The 23,534-nt window shown below is 42.2% G+C and overlaps 1 protein-coding gene across 1 annotated transcript in view; it reads right to left on the bottom strand.

The window, feature by feature from the left end:
* LOC139254081 (bile salt export pump-like) overlaps positions 1-23,534 on the bottom strand; it is a 111,831-nt gene that overhangs the window by 43,385 nt on the left and 44,912 nt on the right. The window contains exons 9-14 of the mRNA XM_070873630.1: positions 13,978-14,102; positions 13,326-13,500; positions 7,532-7,645; positions 7,316-7,426; positions 4,227-4,352; positions 2,564-2,767 (exon numbers count right to left, since the gene is read on the bottom strand). Of these exons, the coding sequence (XP_070729731.1) occupies positions 2,564-2,767; positions 4,227-4,352; positions 7,316-7,426; positions 7,532-7,645; positions 13,326-13,500; positions 13,978-14,102 (855 nt within the window). The remainder of the gene's footprint in view (positions 1-2,563; positions 2,768-4,226; positions 4,353-7,315; positions 7,427-7,531; positions 7,646-13,325; positions 13,501-13,977; positions 14,103-23,534) is intronic.

Here is a 23,534-nt window from a genome sequence, read left to right as displayed (position 1 = left end):
CAGATGAAAGAACTAGGGAGAGAACCTATAAAGTCATCGATCAGCCCAAGCTGACAATAACCGAACATATGGTTCCCTGGATACTAGGGGAATTCTATTGGGTTAAAAGAACCTATATGTAATCTATAATCGTTGTGATTGGCTTGTGTCCAGCCGTGATGGGCTGTGTAGCTGTAGTAAACTGTTTTGTAACTGTTGTGAAACATATAAAGGTGCATGTAACCCTTTGTTTGGTGGAGAGAAACCTGGATACGGTCCTGAGTTTTTCCTCCCCGCTGAGCGTAATAAAAGCCGCATCAGCACTGGAACCGACTCTAAGTGTTGAGTGATTCTTCTGAGAAAACACTAACGCTAACAGCACTCAGTCACATTGTTGGGGCAAAGCAGAACAAACGTTACTTTGCACCTGGACCATATTATAATGGAGTGCTTAACGCCAAGATTGTGTGCCAAAAATTGTAAAATTGTTTCATTCCCCACGACCGACATGCTTCATTTTGAAGAATATAAAATGTTCAGCAAAAATATAATTTTAAATAAAAAAGTTTTCAAAGCATGGCACACCATTCAAATATTCTGTGGCTACAAAGGCTATTGGCAAAAAAGATATAAAGAACCTAATATATGGAACAGTGTACTATTCGTAACAAAATAGTTTGTGGATTTTAATGAAAATAGTCATTTACATAGTTTTAAATGATTAAAAGTATATTTTTTCGTCACTTTCTATACTATATAGTAACACTGTATATAGTAACACTGCCTTGCAAGATATTTGTAAAAACAAATCCAATCCGTACGTACGCGGCAGTAAGTGCACCGCAAGTTCCGGGTTTCCACATATGCTGCACATGCGCGAAAACCCAGAACTTGAGATCTGTCCAATTTCAGCTTGACAGGTCCACCAGGAACTGGACACTCGTTGGCGGAATGTTGGGCTATTTGCCCAACTACTGCCCAGCGAATGCCCGTAAAACTCTTACACCTGGTAAAAGCAAGCATAGGGCCTTCTTTTACCAGCATAAGAGTTTAACTAAATATTTGATTCAATTAAAAAAAATTATTTAAACATAAAAAACATTAAAATTAGTTATAGGTTATTTTTAGCCCCTTTAAAACATTTAAATTTATTTTTCAAAATATCAAATTTTTGTTTTAAATGTTTAATTTAAATATATTTTAATTAATTTTGAATATGTAATGATTTATTTTTATTTAACTGTAATTGTGTTGTTCAGGTGATTCCTATTCATGCTTATGTAAATGGAATGTTCATAACCATAATGGGGATCCCCTTTTTGATTGGTTGGGCCGGCCCATGTGATCTCAGGGATGCTTGTGAACTGTATGCGCCCCTGGGATATGTGGGTCTTTACGCATGCATACATGTAGAGGCCCAATAGCATGAGTCTACGAACCTCCAGGACCATCAGATAGATTCAGACTTTTTTTGCAGTTCGGAGGCATTTGCCTCTGACGACAAATTTAGGCCTAATGGAGGAAATTAGTGTAACAGTCTTTTGACTGCATTAAGTAGATGCAGTGATAATATTCTGCAAATCTAATTTATGAAAGGGTAGCACTGAAATAGTCCTTCAATGCAAGAAGTAAAAGTGATTTGTGTTTCTATTAAATGAGGATTTTATTTCCATGCGCCATTTTTATTTTGCATTATTATGGTCATTAGAGTATTTGATCATTTCTATCTATACCTGTTCCTCTAACATTCTGAAATATTGGCCCAGAAATTGCAGTCGGAAGCTTCCTGTGGGCGGATGCCTTCGACCGCAATAATTTCTACAAAAGCACCTGGTGGTCCTAGAGGTTCAGCAACTTGTGGGCCTGGGCTGTGTTCGAAGGCCAGCGTAGGGGCTCACCTATCCCAGGATCGTATGGGTCCGTACGGATCTCTGGGATCACATGGGCCGGCCCAACCTGTCAGAGTAGGGGGAATCCCCATTCACATTCACATAATTCCATATATACAGAACTGTGATAAGTATGAATAGGAATACCCCCCAAAACACACAAACTGAAAATAAATTAAAAAAACACATTACATATTTACAATTAATTAAAATGCAATTTAATTAAATACTTTAAACAAAAATTTATTTTTGTTGACATTTTTTAAAATATGCTTTAACAGGGCTAAAAATAAACTTACCTTTAATGGACAGGGTTTTTAACATATAAATGAGTGATGACATTTTATTTTTCTATGTTTTTAAACTCTTGTGCTGGTAAAAGCAAGCCTTACTCCTGCTTTTACCAGTGTAAAAATTTGGAAGACATTCGCTGGGCATGCGTGTGATCTGTCAAGAGACTTTTTGACAGATTGCAAGTGCTGGGTTTAGGCACATGCGCTTTGCATACCTAAACTGGAACTTGCAGGGACCGCACGGGCGCGTGCTCACTTCGTAAGCGCTCGTGGGGAGCGAGATTTCAGACCCAAAGAAGTGAATTAGCATTAATTACTTCGTCTGGGAGCCTGTTCCATACAGCTACTACACTGTGGGGATAATATCTACTCTTGTCACATGTGAAGAGTGATAGATAGTACCTCTGGCAGGTCCATAATGAAGTTGTACGCATTGGCTTCCTTGGCTGCTCTGATAATTTGATCCTTTGTCAAACTATCACGACCGTATCGAATATTCTCTTCGATGGTGGTGGCAAACAAGACAGGCTCCTGTTCAACTATCCCAATCAAAGAACGCAGCCATTGAATATTCAGAGAGCGGATATCATGGCCATCCAGCGTGATCTGCCAGAACAAGTCAAATTTATAACAATACAGTATATCTGAAACATTCTGCGTTAAAAAATGTTCATTTAATGTGATCTATAGATTATTTCAAATCTGGACCATAAAATACGAAAATTATTTTTAGAAATAAGCATAAATGTCTACAATATGGAATATGAGATGGTCTAAAGTGAATTATAAAAATGCATACAGTTTTAAATTTTTATTTTGTCTAGTAGGTGCACAATGTAATTTGCTAAGTACAAACCCAAACCAATGTAAGAGCCCTTTCCCTCCCCACATTTGGTAATTCATTAACTGTCTATTGCTTTGTACAAAGAAATAACTTGCATTTATCTTTCCCACCGTCAAGATATCGCAAAGTACTTCATAGCCAATGAATTACTTTTGAAGTATAGTCATCATTGTTAATAAGGTAAACAATCTGTGCACATACAGCAGAGATTTTTTTGGTGCTGTTGGTTCAGAGATAAATGTTGGTCAGGACACCAGGAAACTTTCTACTCTTCTTTGAAAAATGTGCCATGGGGTCTTTTACATTTACCTGAGCAGGCAGACACTTTAATGTTTCACCTGAAACAATGCAGCACTCCCTCAGCACTGCACTCAATCATCAGCCCAGATTGTGTTCTGTGCAGGAAGGAACAACTATGTACCTTTATGAAGCTTTTACTGCTTGACTTCATGTGTGGTTGAGTGAAGGCACACTTATTTGGGAAGGAATTTGGGCAGCCATTTTGTGGATATTTCTTATAATTTTGTAGTTGGTGTTCATCACAGTAAAGGTAAGATGGCTGCAAATGTGAAGCATGCTTCTCACATTGCATTGTTACATATCTGACTGCGTTCTCTTACCTTAGTTAGCCTAGTGAGGTAATTCAATTTTTTCCAACATGTAGTTGCTATGTGAAATTCATGGATTGGCTTAGCTACCTCCTTGCACTGTGTTTAAGCCATTTGGCCTCCTTCCCTTGGTGCCAAATAACTGCTCCCTCCTTTCCCACATGTGGGCCAATAAAATCTCTTCAGAGGAGACTGAAAACTTGGAGGCTCTGTGCCTTGCAGCATACCCTCAGACAAACTTCTTTTGGTCTGTTATATTGCTCTCAGTTTTTATACTTCTGTGTGAGAGCCCAACCTATGTATGATAATGACCCCAATGCAGGGAAATGTGACAGGGTGAGAGTGGGGTTACACCTGTGGCAGGAAGTGCTGCACTGGCACATTTCCAGTGGGAAATCAACCAAGGACTTTAACAAAAGTTGTTTTTAAATGTATACTGAATATTGCATGCAAGAATAGGAAGCTGAGAAAGTAATGGTGTAAGCTGCAGCTTATGATATTCCAAGTGACTATGACTGTAATCAAAATTAAAAGCTTATCTATATAATAAAGGCAGGCAATCATAAAAATGCTTAGTATTTATTTATGTATTACATATTTTTTGAAAGCATACCATTCCTTGTTTAGGATCATAGAATCTCTGAATGAGCTGTACTGCTGTGCTTTTACCAGACCCACTTGGTCCAACAAATGCTGTTGTTTCACTTGCTTTAACCACCATACTGAGTCGATCAAGAATCTGGGAAACGGAAACATAAGACAACTGCATAAAGCTGGACTAAAGGCAAGTTTAAAACCACTCGAGTAAAATAAGTTAATCAGTTATGTATATTCCAACAAACAGTATTATTCAGATCTGTAGTGAAGGTGTGTCATTAAATATTCATTTATTTATAATTTAATTAAAGTGCAGCATGGTGATAAACACATCCATAATGCTGTGGGAAGATCCTGAATGAAAACCAATGCCTTCCTACATTGCAGAAAAATCAGAGGTGCTCTTATACACCAGGCAGACAGCAGGGAAACTCCTCTGTAATTACCGCAGTCGGACTTGTCAGCTTTCTTGAAGGAACAATTTCCCACTTGTGCTGTAGATTAAGCTCCACTCCAGCGGGGAGCAAGTCATCCTCGACTCCGAGGGACTGCCTAAGAAGAAGAAGAATGGCCTGTGGAGAACTTCAAAGGAAGAAAAAAAGTAGGAGGACTATTAGTAGTAATGGCCCTGAATTTCTTCAATGACCATTACACCATTTTTGTGCTGTTCCTATGCTGGAAAGTTATGCAGTTCACCAGCAGCGGGAGTTGGGTGAGTTAATTTTGCATATGAATTGCTGTAAGTTCCAGTGTAATTGCATTTTGGTTAGGTAAAGGTCTTAAGGGATATGGAACCAAGGTGGGTAAATGGAGTTGAGATACAATCCGCTGTGATCTAATTGAATGACAGAACAGACTCAAGGGGCTGAATGACCTGTTCCTGCATTCCTAAAAGTGTAGTGAGCAACTTAGGCCCTGGAAAACTTCATTGCAGAAGAACGCAGTTTCTGTAAACATTGCAGTCTTCATTAAAGCATCTTGAAAGAATCCATGCCTTTTGGCTAAGATCATGCGTAACTGACCTGACAGGGGAGTAACCATGACCCCAAAGTGGTTCTCCCTGGATCAGGAAGGTGGTTCGCCTATCCTTTTTGGAAATAGGAGGTGGGTGGGGTGGCTTGACTTGACCCATCCACCTCCACCTCCACGGAGGTGTGTGGGGGGCCTGACCCATCCACCTCCATGGCACGAACCTGGTATTGCAGTACTTCCAGGAACGGTGCAGTGGCTCTCGGCCTTTTGGCTAAGAGCATTGGCGCAGAGTGATCCTTGATGTGTGCAAGGTGACCTCTGGCGTTTGTGATTGTACAAAGAATTGGAAAGATTGGCAACGAAAAATTAAAAAAAAATTAAAAAAAAAAATCTTGTAAGAATCCATGGCCAAAAAACATCAAGGCAGTGGTCACTTTCAGCCAGTCTGGCAATGTAGACCTTTGTGAAGAAAGTTGCACCGATGTGCAATGGCAGCCTTGGATAGTCACTTTGAACTATAGAGCTCCTCAAAGAGGTCCTCTAACACATTGTGGAGGAAGTAGACCGCTGTCTTCTGCCACACTACCTTATTCTCCTCACCTTCATGTGATTCTCCTCCATAAGCATGGGATAAAGAGATATGGCCTTGGGAAATACCATACCTTCTTTAGGGGGCTGGGAAGAGTGGGGCTTTGAAAAATATAGGGATGGGGTGAGACTTTAGCGCTGTGGGGGGAAGAACAATGCAAGTCTTAGTGAACACAACTCACAAAGAATGGGGTGGAAAAAAGGTTCCATGAAGCAAGAAATACACAAAGTCTGGGGACTCTTCAAATCTCTCCAACTCCTCACTTCTGCCTGAGTCTTGTGACCATCACATGACTGGCTAAGCCACTCACAGTGCAACAGCTTCACAACTATTTTTGGTAGAACATTTAAAGCAAGTGCCCCCTTTTGACAAAGGTACCACAACCCACAAATTTCCAAATAAAACTTTAACTGAAACTTAAATCAAATTAAAATGTGATTGCCGGGAGTTATAATGCACTCAGTCCCTCCGGCGCCCACCTCTCGCGGAAGCCCGCGAGCCACTTCTGCCTGAATCAGGTGACAGGGGGAGCAGTTGCACATGTTTATTATGGGTCGAACCTTCCCAGAGTGCAGTAGTGGTGTAAAAGCAGGAGAATCAGAGGCACAATGACCAGGTGAGTGGTGCTCCTAAGCAAACGACCGCTCCAGGGCTTGGACAAAGTTACCAAAAAGATCAAGTAAAGAACGCTAACATAGTTCCAAATTTAAAAAGGGTGAAAAGGCAGCTCATTCTCAGCACATTAGCTTAACTTCAATAACAGATAAGATGCTCAAAGGAATCATTAGGGATGAATATTATTATTTAAGCTGAATAGGTTAGGGAGGACCAGGTATCACATTTACAAGTTATGCAAGGGGAGAACTAGATTTGATGTTAGGCGTTTCTTTACTCAGAGAATAGCGGACTTGTGGAACAGCGACCGCTGATTCACTGTATTTCTTTAATAAAGAGCTGGATCTCTTTCTGGCTAGAGCAGAGGACACTTTGTACAAGAGGTAGGTATCCTATAATATAAATCAGGGTCTATGTGATATCCTGGACTAGTTTGATTGTCTAAAGAGGCCGGAGAGGAAATATCCCAGATTCTCTTGCCAATTGTCCACGTATTTTAGCTGTTTGTTCGCCTCTCCCAGGAAATGAAATGGCTCGGGGAGGGTGGAGAGTGTTTGTATTGTGACTATATGGGACTGGCTAGATGGACCAGTGGGATTTACCTGTCTGTCATTTTCATATGAAACTCGCTTTTAATGCGTTAATAGGGCACAAGCGGCGTAATGTGCTAAACATTAGTTTCCTCGATTTTTTTTTTAGTGCAATAATGGAGTAACAATAGCGTAAATGCTGAAGATAGCAAGAAAATTAGGGGCCAACGTGCTATAAGAATGTTTATAGTTAATCACGTAATATCATATTTGTTAATTACTTTGAACCTTTAGATTTAGGAAATATTTCATTATGACTGCAGTGCATATGTCACCTGCAAATGTTTTTTGTAAACTCTTTCAATAAATAAAAATGCATTTCAGTGAACACTTAAGTACCTTGACTTCTGGCCTGGAGGGATAATTGAAGATCACATTGTGGAATTCAATGTCACCTTTCACTTTATTCAGCTTGTATCCTTCTTGTGACATGCAGTCAATCTCAGGTTCCTAAGGTGAGTAAGAAGAGTCTAATTTATTACACTAGTTTGCTGAGTTTACACCATTTTATTCAGAATTAAGTAGTGTGACTTGAATAATAATATTTCAACTCACTCGGTCTATCGTTTCAAATATTTTTGAGGCAGCACCACGGCCGGAGGCAAAGGCTTCCAAACAAGGTGAAGCCTGACCCAGATTCATAGCAGCTATTAGTACCCCCAGGAATACCTAAAATAAAATAAAATATTTAAAGCTCACTTTAAATCTAATCATGATAAATGAACATTTATGAAATAGGGAAATGAATTACTATAAATAACTGATGCTGAAAAATTATTTTCAAAAATCTTTCAAATGCTGAAGACTGCACGAACGCAAATTCTCTGGAGCAAAAACTCATGTAGAGCCAGAATCCAGCATGAAATGCAACACACACCAGAACACGCTGGACCGAGGCGCGTTGCAAACTGGGCCTCAGGCTTTATCTCCATAAAACCGGCAAGCTGCAGATGCCAATCGGGCCTTAAGTCGGGACATTAGATAATTCGGTCAGCTCCGATGGCGTCTCGGCCTCAGCTAAGTCATGGGGGGGGGGGGAAGCGAATCAGAGGATGGTGAAGCACTTGGAGCCAAGAGGAGCACACTTGTTGCACCACAGAATAAAATGGTTATTCACCTTCTTGGAGGCAGCCTCCAGCGCTCCCATGAAAGAATGCTAGTTAAGCCACTGTAGACCGTAAAAACTGAGCGTGCCACACGCAGTGCACGCTCCGCTCAGTTGATGTTGAGTTTTGAGCGGGGTCCTATAACCGGTGTTATTCAGGCACCTAATGCCTCTTTCAGGCAGGCACTCTGGACACTTTGAATTTGCCGGCACACTTCCAGGGAGACTGAGAGTGACAGATCGCAACCCAAATTTGGAGTCACCCACATAATGGTCTTTGAATCAAAGACATTTGTGGAGCCAATTACAATTAAAAAAAAAAGAAAGACTTGGATTTATATAGCACCTTTCACGATCATTGGATGTCTCAAAGTGCTTTACAGCCAATTAAGTACTTTTGAAATGTAGTTACTATTGTAATGCAGGAAACATGGCAGCCAATTTGTGCACAAGCAAGCTCCCACAAACAGCAATGTGATAATGACCAGTGTTGTGTATGCAATAACTGGTAGACTGAGTACTGTTTAACTCCAAGAGGTATGACCTTGGCTCTGCTGTATTAAGGCCCAAAGTGCTTATTACACAAAATGGCTGGTCCTTTTATACTTGGGCTGCACACATGTGCGTGCAGCCCAATGGTCTCCAACAGTGATGCCATCTAGTGGCTAGTGATCCCAAAAGTACGTACATGACAATAACCCCCTTTGAGATATTAACACAGTCTTTTACAAATTGAGACGGTCCGGTGTTTTACGCTCCTGGGTTGACCGTCTCAGTTCAACTCCAGCCTTGGGTGAATGTTCAGAGACTGTTGTGATTGGTGGCTGGGTGGCTGACCTGGTGGGAGTGGCAATGGCCATGTCAGGGATTGAAAGTCAATTTTCATTGAACATGTCAGTGATTGAAAGTCCCGATTCACTGATGACCACTGAGTTCTCTGATGACTGGGGGTAGGTCGTCGATTGTTTCTGACTGTTCCAGTTCGTCTGTGTGCCACAATTTTGTCTGATCCATATGTTTCCTGCATGTTTACCCATTTTGAGCTTGACAATGAATACTCTGTTGCCCTCCTTGGCCATGACAGTACCAGCGATCTACTTGGGACCCTGACCATAATTCAGAACATATACAGGATCATTTACAGAAATATCGTGTGACATAGCTGCGTGATTATACAAGAGATAGCTTGGTCTTAAGCCCTCTCTTCATCATTAGTTCAGCAGGCGAGATCCCGGTAAGCGTGTGTGGTCTTGTCCTGTAACTCAGCAGTATGCATGACAGGTGGGTCTGCAGTGACCCTTGGGTTACTCGCTTCATACTCTGCTTTATGATTTGGACAACACGTTCTGCTTGCCCATTGGATGCAGGTTTGAACGGTGCTGATCTTATAAGTTTGATACCATTGAGTTTTATGAACTCTTGAAACTCCTAACTGGTGAAGCATGATCCGTTGTCGCTAACAACGATGTCAGGCAGACCATGTGTCACGAACATGACACTGAGATTCTCAATGGTAGCTGTGATTGTGCTGGATGACATGATTATACACTCTATCCACTTTGAATATGTATCCACCACAACTAAAAACATCTTCCCCAGGAAGGGACCTGCAAAGTCTATGTGGATTCTGGACCATGGTTTGGACGGCCACAACCACAGACTCAGCGGCGATTCCGCTGGTGCTTTGCTAAGCTGCATGCAAGTGTTGCACTGATGCACACATGATTCCAGCTCGTGGTCAATTCCCGGCCACCATACATGAGACCTGGCGATGGCTTTCACCATTACAATGCTGGGATGTGTGCTATGTACCTCACGTACAAATTTCTCTCTCCCTTTCTTGGGCATAACAACACGATTGCCCCACAGTATACAATCCAACTGAATAGACAGATCATGTAAGGTTTGGTCTCCTCACACATTTTCTTGGGTATGGTAGACCAATCAACTTTGGGGATGCAACTCTTCACCAATAAAATCGGGTGCTGGCTGGTCCAGGTCTTAACGTGTCGAGCCATGACAGGGGTTCCTTCACTCTCAAAAGCATCCATAACCAACAATAGGTCCATCGGTTGTGGCATTTCCAACTCCGGTGTGGGTAACGGCAGATGGCTTAAAGCATCGGCACAATTTTTGGTACCAGGTTTATGGCGAATGACATAATCATAAGCAGACAATGTCAGCGCCCACCTCTGGATGCGGGATGAAACATTGGTATTGATACCTTTGTTTTCAGAGATTAGTGAAATGAGCGGCTTGTGATCTGTCTCCAGTTCAAACCGAAGACCAAACAGGTACTGATGCATCTTTTTAACTCCATACACACAGGTTAGTGCTTCTTTCCCTACCATGCTGTTGGCTCTTTCTGCTTTAGACAAACTTTTTGAAGCATACGCGACTGGTTGAAGTTTACCCGACTCATTAGTTTGTTGGAATATGCAACCAATTCCATATGACGAAGCATCACAGACCAATACTAAATATTAACATGGGTCACAATGTACCAGCAGCTTGTTAGAGCAAAGCAGATTAGTGGCTTTCTCAAAAGCTCTGTCTTGAGACACACCCCACACCTGGTTGTCGCCTTTTCTTAGCAGCATGTGCAGTGGTTCTAATAAGGTGCTCAATTTAGGTAGGAAGTTACCGAAGTAGTTGAGTAGACCCAGGAATGAATGCAGTTCCATCACATTCTACGGCTTGGGTGCATTCTTGATGGCCTTGGTTTTCGCGTCCGTGGACCTGATGCCGTAAGCAGCAATTTTCCTCCCCAGGAATTCGACCTTTGGTGCCATGAAGACGCACTTCGAGCATTTCAGTCTGAGTCCCACTTTGTCCAGACGCTGTAGAACCTCTTCCAGATTGTTCAGATGTTCCGCGGAGTCATGACCTGTGATCAGGATGTCATCTTGGAACACAACGGTTCTAGGAACAGACTTCAGTAGACTCTCCATGTTCCTCTGAAATATTGCTGCAGCCAAGCAAATTCCAAAAGGGCACCTGTGTTAATGCACGCAAGTCTCTTCGACGTCTCAATCAGCTCCTGTGTTATGTAGGCCAACGTCAAGTCCAGTTTGGTGAACAACTTCCCCCGGCTAGCATTGCAAACAAGTCATCAACCTTCGGTAGCGGGTACTGATCCTGTTTTGAAACCCTGTTGATCGTAGCCTTGTAGTCTCCACAGATTCTGACTGTGCCATCACTTTTCAGCAAAGGAACAATGGGGCTGGCCCATTCATTAAATTCAACCGGTGATATGATCCCTTCACGCTGGAGTCGGTTCAGTTCGATTTTGACCTTCTACCTCATCATATACGGAACTGCTCGAGCTTTATGATGGACGGGTCTTGCATCCGAATCCATGTGGATCTGCACCTTGGCTCCCGTGAAGTTGCTGATGCCTGGTTTGAACAGCGAGGGGAACTTGCTCAGTACTTGGGCACGTGTATCTCTCTCTGACGACAACACTTTGATGTCGTTCCAATCACATCTGATTTTTTTCAAGCCAGTTTCTGCCGAGCAGTGTTGGGCCATTGCCTAGGACATTCCATAGCTGTGACTCATGAACCGCACCGTCATACTACACTTTAATTGTGGCACTGCCAATCGCCGTTATGAGTTCTTTGGTATATGTGCGCAACTTTGCCTTGACTGGACTCAGCCTGGGCCTCACAGCTTGTTGAATGCCCTCTGGCTCATTATCAATTGACTCGCCCCCATGTCCAGTTCCATCGATACCACCACCCCATTAAATTTCACGTTGATCATTATCGGCTTGCCCTTAGTTAGGAACGAGTACAGTCCATATACTTCCTCCTCTGGTATCTTGGATTGCGTATCCCGATCTGCACTAGTCTAATATCATCCTCCATGTGGTGTGTTGCAGCACGCTTGCTCATCTGCGGACACTTGCGCTGGAGATGCCCTACTCTCAGACAGCCTTTGCAACTATATTGCTTAAATCGGCACTGCTAGTGCCGGTGATTTCCCCCACAATGCCAACACAGAGAAATCAGATGCATTCCCACTGGCGGACTTTGGGCAGCCACAGGTTTCACGTACGCAGTCGGGTAAGCCCTGCCATGTGCCGCTCTGCTGAATGCCGAATCAATCATATTTACAGTACTTGCCGATTTTCGATTTTTCATTGATATCTGCTTTAGATTTCTATCCGTCGTCATGCATGACTGAGCGATTGTGATGGCCCTGTTCAAGTCCAACATCTCCAATGCCAGTAGTTTACGCAGGACCACCTCGTGGTTGATGCCGATTACAAAGAAGTCCCGCAGCATGTCTGCCAATACAGCCCGAACTTACACGGTCCCTCTAGACGTCTCAGGTCGGCAACAAATTCCGCCACATTCTGGCCCCATGTGTGTAAAATCTGCATCTCGAGATGATGATGCCTTCATCTGGCTTAAGGTAGTCCTGTACCAGTGTACACAATTCTTCAGACGTCTTCTCTGTTGGACTCAGAGGCAGGAGTAGATTCTTTATCAGACCATAAATTTTTGCACCGCAAACCGTGAGGAACACTGTTCGGTGCCGATCTGCGTCGCTGACCTCCTCCATATTGTTGGCCACGAAGAACTGGCTCAAAAGGCTCACAAAGTCTGCCCAATCTTCTCCTTCCACGAATCGCTCCAACAATCCAATTGTGCTCATTTTTGCATGCAGAGGTTCTTGTTGCCTCGTCGCCAAATGTTGTGTATGCAATAACTGTTCGCCTGAGTACTGTTTAACTCCAAGGGGTATTAACCTGGCTCTGCTTTATTAAGTCCCAAATTGCTTATTATACAAAATGGTTGGCCCTTTTATACTTGGGCTGCACACACGTGCGTGCAGCCCAATGGCCTCCAACAGTGACGCCATCTAGTGGCTAGTGATCCAAAAAGTACGTACATGACAACTAGATCATCTGTTTTTTTGTTATATTGATTGAAGGATAAATTTTGGCCAGGACACCAGGGGATAACTCCCCTGCTCTTCTTCGAAAAATAGTGCCATGCGATCTTTTACGTCCAATTGTGAGAACAGACGGGGCCTCGGTTTAACATTTCATCCCAAAGACGCACTTCCGACAGTGTAGCGCTCGTTCAGCATTGCCATGGAGTGTCAGCCTAGATTTATGTGCTCAAGTCCCTGGAGTCCCTATTTGTCTATTATTCTGATCTAAAATTTTCTTTTGTATTCATTATGACTTTATTAAATGCCAGTTAATAATTGGAAATGTAACTATAAACATACCTGCAAAAGACCTCCGGGTGTATATTCATTCTGCTCTATAACGAGTTGAGACCCATACCAGAATGCTAAAGCATAACAGAGGAAGATTATCATCCACACGTAGCCTGTGAAAAATCCTACTATCATGCCTTTTCTAACACCCCAGCGTTGAGCGAACACCAAGTTTTTGTCATATCTGTGTAATAAATTTAGAAATGATAAATATTCTGCAGAGAACATGCAAACAATGATTTGTTCTATCAGAGCTTTAAATCATTCTTTTGTTCAATATATAAAAAGGTCTGTGTGGTGCCAGTGATGTAGGAAAGTGGTGATTATTTTTTAAATAGCACAGTTTTGGATGCACTCAGTCAATGAATGAATGATTCTTTCACTGGCAAATTATTTTATGTTACAGAACATTGTTTTTTTATTTCCTAACATCCACAACAAGAATGTTGAAATAAATTGTGGACCATGGGGCAGTTACTCATCCCTGACGCTCTCTTATGTTTTATAAGTCTACATCTTTATCTATTATTGGGACTATCGGTGATTACTTAGGATTTGTAATCTTTAATAGAGATTTCACTGTCTGTATCTTACCATTGTTTTCTTGTTTATTAATAACTGAAGCAATATTTAAAAGGGCAACCTTATCATGGTAACTAACCTTTCCACCTCTTTTTTTTCACCACTGAATGCAGCCACTGTTCTTATGGACGAAAGCACTTCATCTGCTACAGCACCAGCTTTAGCATAAGCCTTTAGTCCAAGACCAGTCAATTTTGAGACAGACTGTAACAAATTATAGTGAATATTATTCCAGTGTACCAATTGTTTTCTCTATTGAGCCTTATAAATGGATCATGCAACTGTATGCAGGTTAATTTTAATATTCAATAGTTATAGAAAGACATGAAAGAAAGACTTGCATTTATATAGCACCATTCATGACCACCGGACATCCCAAAGCACTTTACAGCCGATGAAGTACTTTTTAAAATGTAGTCACTAATGTAATGTAGGAAACACGGCAGCCAATTTTTGCTCAGAAAGCTCCCACAAACAGCAATGTGTTAATTGCCAGATCATCAATTTTCTTTTGTTATGTTGATTGAGCGATAAATATTGGCCAAAACACCGGGGATAACTCCCCTGCTCTCATTCGAAATATTGCCATAGAATCTTTTATGTCCACCTGAGAGAGCAGACGGGGCCTCGGTTTTAATGTCTCATCCGAAAGATGGCACCTCCGATATTGCAGCACTCCCTCAGCAGGGCTGAGCAGTACATCACCAACCCCACTGACCTCATCAGTGAGCAGGACACTGCTCATAACTTTCCAGCCTAGATTTTTGGTGCTCAAGTCTCTGGAGTGGGTAGCACCCTCATCTCTGGAGTCTGACTGAGAGGTGAGCGTGCTACCCACTGAGCCATTGCACTATAAATGGACACTGCACTTAAATAATATCAAATTAGGCTATAGTGCTGTATAAGTTTGATATGAAATGAACCCAAATTCTTAGTCCCTGTTGAAGCCTTATTTAAATATATTTATGTATGACAGTATTTTCATATTTTACATTATTTCTTACTGACAAAATTACAGAACTGCAAAAATTTCAGCTACAGCTTTAGCAAAAGGGATTTTGCTAATTTGGTACTATTTTTAAGTAGCTGCAGAAAATATAATGGAAACTAAAAATGTTTGGGCCCTACATAGGACTCTTTAGCAATTCCATTAGCATTTTCAATAATTTTCATCAAATTCCATTTGCAACTGTAAATGTCAGTTGCAGGGTAGTTATCAGCACCTATTATCAGAGATACATAGAAACATAGAAAATAGGTGCAAGAGTAGGCTATTCAGCCCTTCGAGCCTGCACCGCCATTCAATGAGTTCATGGCTGAACATGCAACTTCAGTACCCCATTCCTGCTTTCTCACCATACCCCTTGATCCCCCTAGTAGTAAGGACTACATCTTACTCCTTTTTGAATATATTTAGTGAATTGGCCTCAACAACTTTCTGTGGTAGAGAATTCCACAGGTTCACCACTCTCTGGGTGAAGAAGTTTCTCCTCATCTCAGTCCTAAATGGCTTACCCCTTATCCTTAGACTGTGATCCCTGGTTCTGGACTTCCCCAACATTGGGAACATTCTTCCTGCATCTAACCTGTCCAGTCCCGTCAGAATTTTAAGCGTTTTTATGAGATCCCCTCTCATTCTTCTGAACTCCAGTGAATACAAGCCCAGCTGATCCAGTCTTTCTTGATATGTCAGTCCCACCATCCCGGGAATCAGTCTGGTGAACCTTCGCTGCACTCCCTCAATAGCAAGAATGTCCTTCCTCAAGTTAGGAGACCAAAACTGTACACAATACTCCAGGTGTGGCCTCACCAAGGCCCTGTACAACTGTAGTAACACCTCCCTGCCCCTGTACTCAAACCCCCTCGCTATGAAGGCCAACATGCCATTTGCTTTCTTAACCGCCTGTTGTACCTGCATGCCAACCTTCAATGACTGATGTACCATGACACCCAAGTCTCGTTGCTCCTCCCCTTTTCCTAATCTGTCACCATTCAGATAATAGTCTGTCTCTCTGTTTTTACCACCAAAGTGGATAACCTCACATTTATCCACATTATACTTCATCTGCCATGCATTTGCCCACTCATCTAACCTATCCAAGTCACTCTGCAGCCTCATAGCATCCTCCTCGCAGCTCACACTGCCACCCAGCTTAGTGTCATCCGCAAATTTGGAGATACTACATGTAATCCCCTCGTCTAAATCATTAATGTACAATGTAAACAGCTGGGGCCCCAGCACAGAACCTTGCGGTACCCCACTAGTCACTGCCGACCATTCTGAAAAGTACCCATTTACTCCTACTCTTTGAACATAAGAACATAAGAACGTAAGAATTAGGAACAGGAGTAGGCCATCTAGCCCCTCGAGCCTGCTCCGCCACTCAACAAGATCATGGCTGATCTGGCCATGGACTCAGCTCCATTTACCCGCCTACTCCCCATAACCCTTAATTCCCTTGTTGGTTAAAAATCTATCTATCTGTGATTTGAATACATTCAATGAGCTAGCCTCAACTGCTTCCCTGGGCAGAGAATTGCACAGATTCACAACCCTCTGGGAGAAGAAATTCCTTCTCAAGTCAGTTTTAAATTGGCTCCCCCGTATTTTGAGGTTGTGCCCCCAAGTACCAGTCTCCCCCACCAGTGGAAACAACCTCTCTGCCTCTATCTTGTCTATCCCTTTCATTATTTTAAATGTTTCTATAAGATCACCACTCATCCTTCTGAACTGCAACGAGTAAAGACCCAGTCTACTCAATCTATCATCATAAGGTAATCCCCTCATCTCCGGAATCAGCCTAGTGAATCGTCTCTGTACCCCATCCAAAGCTAGTATATCCTTCCTTAAGTAAGGTGACCAAAACTGCACGCAGTACTCCAGGTGCGGCCTCACCAATACCCTGTACAGTTGCAGCAGGACCTCCCTGCTTTTGTACTCCATCCCTCTCGCAATGAAGGCCAACATTCCATTCGCCTTCCTGATTACCTGCTGCACCTGCAAACTAACTTTTTGGGATTCATGCACAATGACCCCCAGGTCCCTCTGCACCACAGCATGTTGTAATTTCTCCCCATTCAAATAATATTCCCTTTTACTGTTTTTTTTTGCAAGGTGGATGACCTCACATTTTCCGACATTGTATTCCATCTGCCAAACCATAGCCCATTCGCTTAACCTATCTAAATCTCTTTGCAGCCTCTCTGTGTCCTCTACACAACCCGCTTTCATACTAATCTTTGTGTCATCTGCAAATTTTGTTACACTACACTCTGTCCCCTCTTCCAGGTCATCTATGTATATTGTAAACAGTTGTGGTCCCAGCACTGATCCCTGTGGCACACCACTAACCACCGATTTCCAACATGAAAAGAACCCATTTATCCTGACTCCCTGCTTTCTGTTAGCCAGCCAATTCTCTATTCATGCTAATACATTTCCTTTGACTCCGCGTACCTTTATCTTCTGCAGTAACCTTTTGTGTGGCACCTTATCGAATGCCTTTTGAAAATCTAAATACACCACATCCATCGGTATACCTCTATCCACCATGCTTGTTATATCCTCAAAGAATTCCAGTAAATTAGTTAAACATGATTTCCCCTTCATGAATCCATGTTGCTTCCTGTCTGCCAACCAGTTCTTAATCCACGTCAGCACACTACCCCCAATCCCATGTGCTTTAACTTTGCACATTAATCTCTTGTGTGGGACCTTGTCGAAAGCCTTCTGAAAGTCCAAATACACCACATCAACTGGATCTCCCTTGTCCACTCTACTTGAAACATCCTCAAAGAATTCCAGAAGATTTGTCAAGCATGATTTCCCTTTCACAAATCCATGCTGACTTGGACCTATCATGTCACCTCTTTCCAAATGCGCTGCTATGACATCCTTAATCATTGATTCTATCATTTTACCCACTACCGATGTCAGGCTGACCGGTCTATAATTTCATGTTTTCTCTCTCCCTCCTTTTTTAAAAAGTGGGGTTACATTGGCTACCCTCCACTCCATAGGAACTGATAGAGTGACTCAGCTTTTGAACAATTATAAGCTGATCACGGATTTGTGAATAAGTCATGTCTGACTAATCTAGTTGAATGTTTTGAGGAGGTGGATGGAAGTGTGTCTATGGGTATTGTCTATATGGACTTCCAGAAGATATTTGATAAGGTTATTAACAAAAATGGGACTGCATGAAATTGGAGGTAACCTGGTTGAAAATTGGTTGGGAGGTAGGAGAAAGGGAGTTTGAGATTACATTAAATTAGGAGGAACAGTAAGTTCTGTAGATGGGAGCAGGAAGTTACAAAGGGACATAGACAGATTAAGTGAGTCGGCAAAACTGTGGCTTATAGAGCCCTATGTTGGGAAGCATGAGGATTCCACTATGGTTCCAAGAAAGACAAATCAAAATATTTTCTAAATGGCGAGAGACTAGAAATTGTAGATGAGCAAAAGGATTTGGGTGTTCAGGTACACAAATCACTAAAACCTAATGGACAGATACAAACATTTCAAATAGGCTAATAGAATGTTGGCCTTTATCTCAAGGGGACTGGAATACAAAGGGGAGGAAGTGATACTTCAGTTGAACAAAGCCTTGGTCAATCCCATTTGGTGCACTACATTCAGTCTGGGCACCAGAGTTTAAGAAGATATTGGCCTTGGAGGGGGTACAGTGCAGATTAACCAGAATTATACCAGGCCAAAAGGGTTAAATTATGAGGACTAGTTGCATAAATGTGAGTTGTATTCCCTTGAGTTTGGAAAATTACGGGGTGATTTAATTGAAGTGTTTAAAGTGGTAACAGAATTTGAAAAGTAGATACAGCCATTTCCTCTTGTGGGGAAAACCAGAACAAGGGGCACAACCTTATAATTAGAGCTAGGTCATTCAGGAGTGAAATCAGGAAACACTTTTTCAGATACAGGATAATGGAAATATAGAATTCTCTCCTCCAAAAGGGTGTAGATGCCTCGTCAAGACTGGATCAACTGTGCTTGTATTCACTGGAGTTCAGAAGAATGAGAGGGGATCTCATAGAAACGTTTAAAATTCTGACGGGTTTAGACAGGTTAGATGCAGGAAGAATGTTCCCAATGTTGGGGAAGTCCAGAACCAGGGGTCACAGTCTAAGGATAAGGGGTAAGCCATTTAGGACCGAGATGAGGAGAAACTTCTTCACTCAGAGAGTAGTGAACCTGTGGAATTCTCTACCACAGAAAGTTGTTGAGGCCAATTCACTAAATATATTCAAAAAGGAGTTAGATGAAGTCCTTGCTACTAGGGGGATCAAGGGGTATGGCGCGAAAGCAGGAATGGGGTACTGAAATTGCATGTTCAGCCATGAACTCATTGAATGGCGGTGCAGGCTCGAAGGGCCGAATAGCCTACTCCTGCATCTATGTTTCTATGTTTCTATGTTTCTATGTTTCAATTGCAATTTTCAAGACTGAGATTGACAGATTTTTATTTGGTAAAGGTATCAAGGGATATGGATCAAAGGCGGGTAAATGGAGTTGAGGTACAGATCAGCAATGATCTAATCAAATGATATAATAGGCTCGGGGAGCTTTTTCATTAATTATCAAGATAATTTTCAGTGTAACTTTTATGCCCAGGTATCTAAAGCCAGCCTCCAACCAAGCAAAGGTCTCCAGTGTGTGCATATGGACAACTGCATGAGGGACATGTCCTCAGTTTTAGAGTCATTGACCTTGAAACCTGAGAGTTGCCCAAGTTCTCAGATGTTTTGAAAGATGCTGTGGAGTGAGGTGATCGGATTGGTTCTCAGGGATATTTTGTGATCAGTGCTTATAGCCTGCTCTCTGGATGTCTTGGTTTGATCTGATGCAGCTAAAAGATAACTGTGTCCGATCTGAAGGTCAGGATTTTGAACAAAGTTTTCTAGTTAGCATTAAAGGTGCATTTGGGTGGAGGTCTTTGTCTTTTTATGTATTAAGATGATTGTGGTTGCCTTGAAGGTGTTTGAGAGGGCATTTGTCTTGAGCATTTTGTGAAAAGGTGTCAGGAGGAGGTAAGTGAATTAAGGGAATAGGATCATTTGAAATTTGTCAAGTTAGGTATTGACTCTAGAGTTTCCCAGACTAGTAGCTTTTTACTGTCAACTGGATCTCACTGACTGAGAATGGAGCAACTGGATGCTTTCTTGTGAGAGTTAGGATAGACATTGTGTATATTTCTTGCATGACGTGGTACCCTAATAAGCTGAGCAAAGTGTAGTTTTTTTTGAAAATTCTCTGTTGATCTCAGGGGTACATGAGATGAGGTTATAATCAGTTTGCTTAATTGATGCAACAGTTCTGCTTTGCATTTGCTGGCATATGGTGTATATGAGCATCTTCCCTGGTTTGGTCCCCTGTTCTAGTATTTGGCTGTGGTATGCAAGAGGAGCTTTTCAGTACCAACCAACAATAGTGCAATTTTGATACCATGCACTGAGTAATAGGTACATGTCACAAAATTCAGCAATCAACATATTGCAGTATTACGTATGAATTATGAAGGGCAACTTTGATGCTTTGAAAATTAAGAATTTATGTAGCAGTATAATAAAATCCTAGAAGCCAAAACTAATGTTAAAATTAACATTAACAATATAATCTCAACAAGATTGTTGATCTTTTAAAATATTTTGTGTTATTTCACCTCATCATAGGCAGTCCCTTGAATCGAGGATGACTTGGTTCCACGTCAAAAAGTTCACAGGTGTTTCAATGATGGACCTAAAATTTCAGGTCCGAACTAAATCTTGACGGGTGGAAAATGCCTATGAGCTATTGGAATATATGCAACAATATTTTGACACTACTCCTCTGACAGACAGGTCCCAATCAAACAGTGGCTAAAGCCGCGAGCAGTTTCATTTTTTGCATCAAAACCAATTAACCATCATGTTACAACATGTAGCAGCTCTGTGCATGGCAATGCATTCACCCTTTCTTTGAATGCATCATATTGAGGAACTAACAGGGCTTGCTCTAGTTCCACTAGATTTACTCTGCTTTTCTCTTTCCCTATCCCTTCCATCTCCTTCCTGAAATCCTCAGCCTTTAGCAACTCTTTCAAATTGAATTTAAACCTACAAATTATCAAGTCTGATTGGTGATTAAACTATACCACATACAATTAAACAATCTTTTTCATCCATCTTGTATGACCATCTAACCCATCATTTTCTGAGTATCTTTAATTCATCATGTGTGTCCTGGCTGGCTAGTTATAGTGAGAGTTAGGATAGATATTGTGTATATTTCGTGCATGACGTGGTACTCTAATAAGCTGAGCAAAGTAGGTTTTTTTGCAATTTCTCTGTTGATCTCAGGGGTACATGAGACGAGGTTATAATCAGTTTGCTTAATTGATGCAACAGTTCTGCTTTGAATTTGCTGTCTTATGGTGTATAGGAGCATCTTCCCTGGTTTGGTGCCCTGTTCTAGTATTTGGCTGTGGTATGCAGGAGGAGCCTGGCTGGCTACCATTGTACCAACATTGATCCTCCAGGTTCCAACAGCCAGTGATGATGTCTGGTCACTGGAAAGGGCCTTAGATTGCAGGCACTTGAAAGTTTCAAATGGAAATATATAGTAGCAATGGAACTTAACGATTTCATAGATGCATTTAAGCGGAAGCTAGGGTGTATTAGGAAGAAAGGAATAGAAGGATTTGCTGATGGGGTTAGATAAAGTAGGGTGGGAGGAGCATCATGTGCAGCATAAACACTGGCACAGATCAGTTGGACCAAATGGCCTATTTCTGTGCTGTAAATTCTATGGCCGGAATTTTCCGGGGTGGTAGCGGGCATGATCGGTGGCAGATGGGATGGGAAAGTTGTTATTTTTGAAAAAGGGTTGGGAACCTGTTGTCTTCTCACACCCAGTGGCTGTTCCCCCAGGCGCGTCTGTCATCGTGGAGCTGACCCAACCGGCAGTGGCGGGCGACCAATTGAAATGATTATCGGGTAGTTTACAGGCACTGAAAAGCCTTTTTTCATTACTTGTTATTTTTCGCTGCGTCACCACGTGATTCCCGCTGCTCGGGAACCACGTCTGTCAATCTGAGGTGGGAGTTCAGTGGCCATTGCTCCAGCTGATTATTTGACAGCATGAAATGTACAGTAAAAGCTCCCACCTGACAGATGATCACTTTCCTAATCTGACGAAGGGCGTTCTTGCTATTGAGGGAGTGCAGCGAAGGTTCACCAGACTGATTCCAGGGATGGCTGGACTGTCATATGAGGAGAGACTGGATCAACTGGGCCTATATTCACTGGAGTTTAGAAGGATGAGAGGAGATCTCATAGAAGCGTATAAGATTCTGACAGGACTGGACAGTTTAGATGCGGGAAGAATGTTCCCGATGTTGGGGAAGTCCAGAACCAGGGGATATAGTCTTAGGATAAAGAGGTAGGCCATTTAGGACTGAGATGAGGAGAAAATTCTTCACACAGAGAGTTGTTAACCTATGGAATTCCCTGCCACAGAGAGTTGTTGATGCCAGTTCATTGGATATATTCAAGAGGGAGTTAGACATGGCCCTTATGGCTAAGGGAATCAAGAGGTATGGAGAGAAAGCAGGAAAGGGGTACTGAGGTGAATGATCAGCCATGATCTTATTGAATGGTGGTGCAGGCTCAAAGGGCCGAATGGCCTACACCTGCACCTATTTTCTATGTTTCTATGTTTCTTTCCTCAGGCAGAAGCTGTTGCTCAATCCATTTCTAGCTCAGATTCTGCAGGTTGCAAGTGTTTCCAGCAAAGTTTCCATCCCGTGTTCCCTTATTGGAAGAACTCTTTCACCTGTGACAGAATGCATCTGTCATCTGTATTTCACCTGCCATCTATTCCATCAACATGGGTGCCATTTATAATGTCTCACCTTGGTCTTCAGAATCGGACCACAATGAGCCCCAACACCAGCAGTACCAGGCACACCAACAGCACCAATAACACTAACCTCTCCACAATCACCTGATGCTGCACAGGACACAAGGCATCAGCCTCCGACCACATTGCTTCCCGGGAGGTCAGGGATGGCCTCACCATGGCCAGATTTACTTCATTTGAGGCTATACATTCATATGGTTGCCACATGATGTGCTAGGTTGGCACCACCCCACAGCAATGCCATGAAGCATCCCTACAATGGCCAAGCCATTACTTTCACACTCATCACCATTGCAGGGTACCATTATGTCTCACCATTAATTGCAACTCACTAAGCCACTTCCAAAGGTGCACACAAATCTGTCTAAGACCGGAAAGTGTTGAAAATAAAGAATTTTATGATTGACACCACATTAACATAAACTTTACACAAACATTGGCTAAAACACCGAAGTGGCTACCCTTGTGTGTTGTTAGTTTGTAGGATTGCACTAGGATGAGGGTAAATGTGAGGAGTGGCTAATGAGATGGGGATATGATAATGTAAATAGAGAGGGATGGGTGGAGGTGCAAGGTATGTTGGTGTGAGTAAGGATGTGTAGGAGTTGGGTAGGGAAGGCAGAGTGATGGGGATGTGCTAAGTGGCACAGCAGGATGAGGTTGAGTGTGGCTTTGTACTGTTTCCTGATCTTTCCCGGAACTCCATGTTTGAATCCCTTCAA

The sequence above is a fragment of the Pristiophorus japonicus genome, chromosome 3 (assembly GCF_044704955.1).
Source record: "Pristiophorus japonicus isolate sPriJap1 chromosome 3, sPriJap1.hap1, whole genome shotgun sequence".
In the NCBI taxonomy this organism is placed as follows: domain Eukaryota; kingdom Metazoa; phylum Chordata; class Chondrichthyes; family Pristiophoridae; genus Pristiophorus; species Pristiophorus japonicus.
Note: the sequence above shows the minus strand (reverse complement) of the source record. Positions and strands in the feature narration are given on the sequence as shown.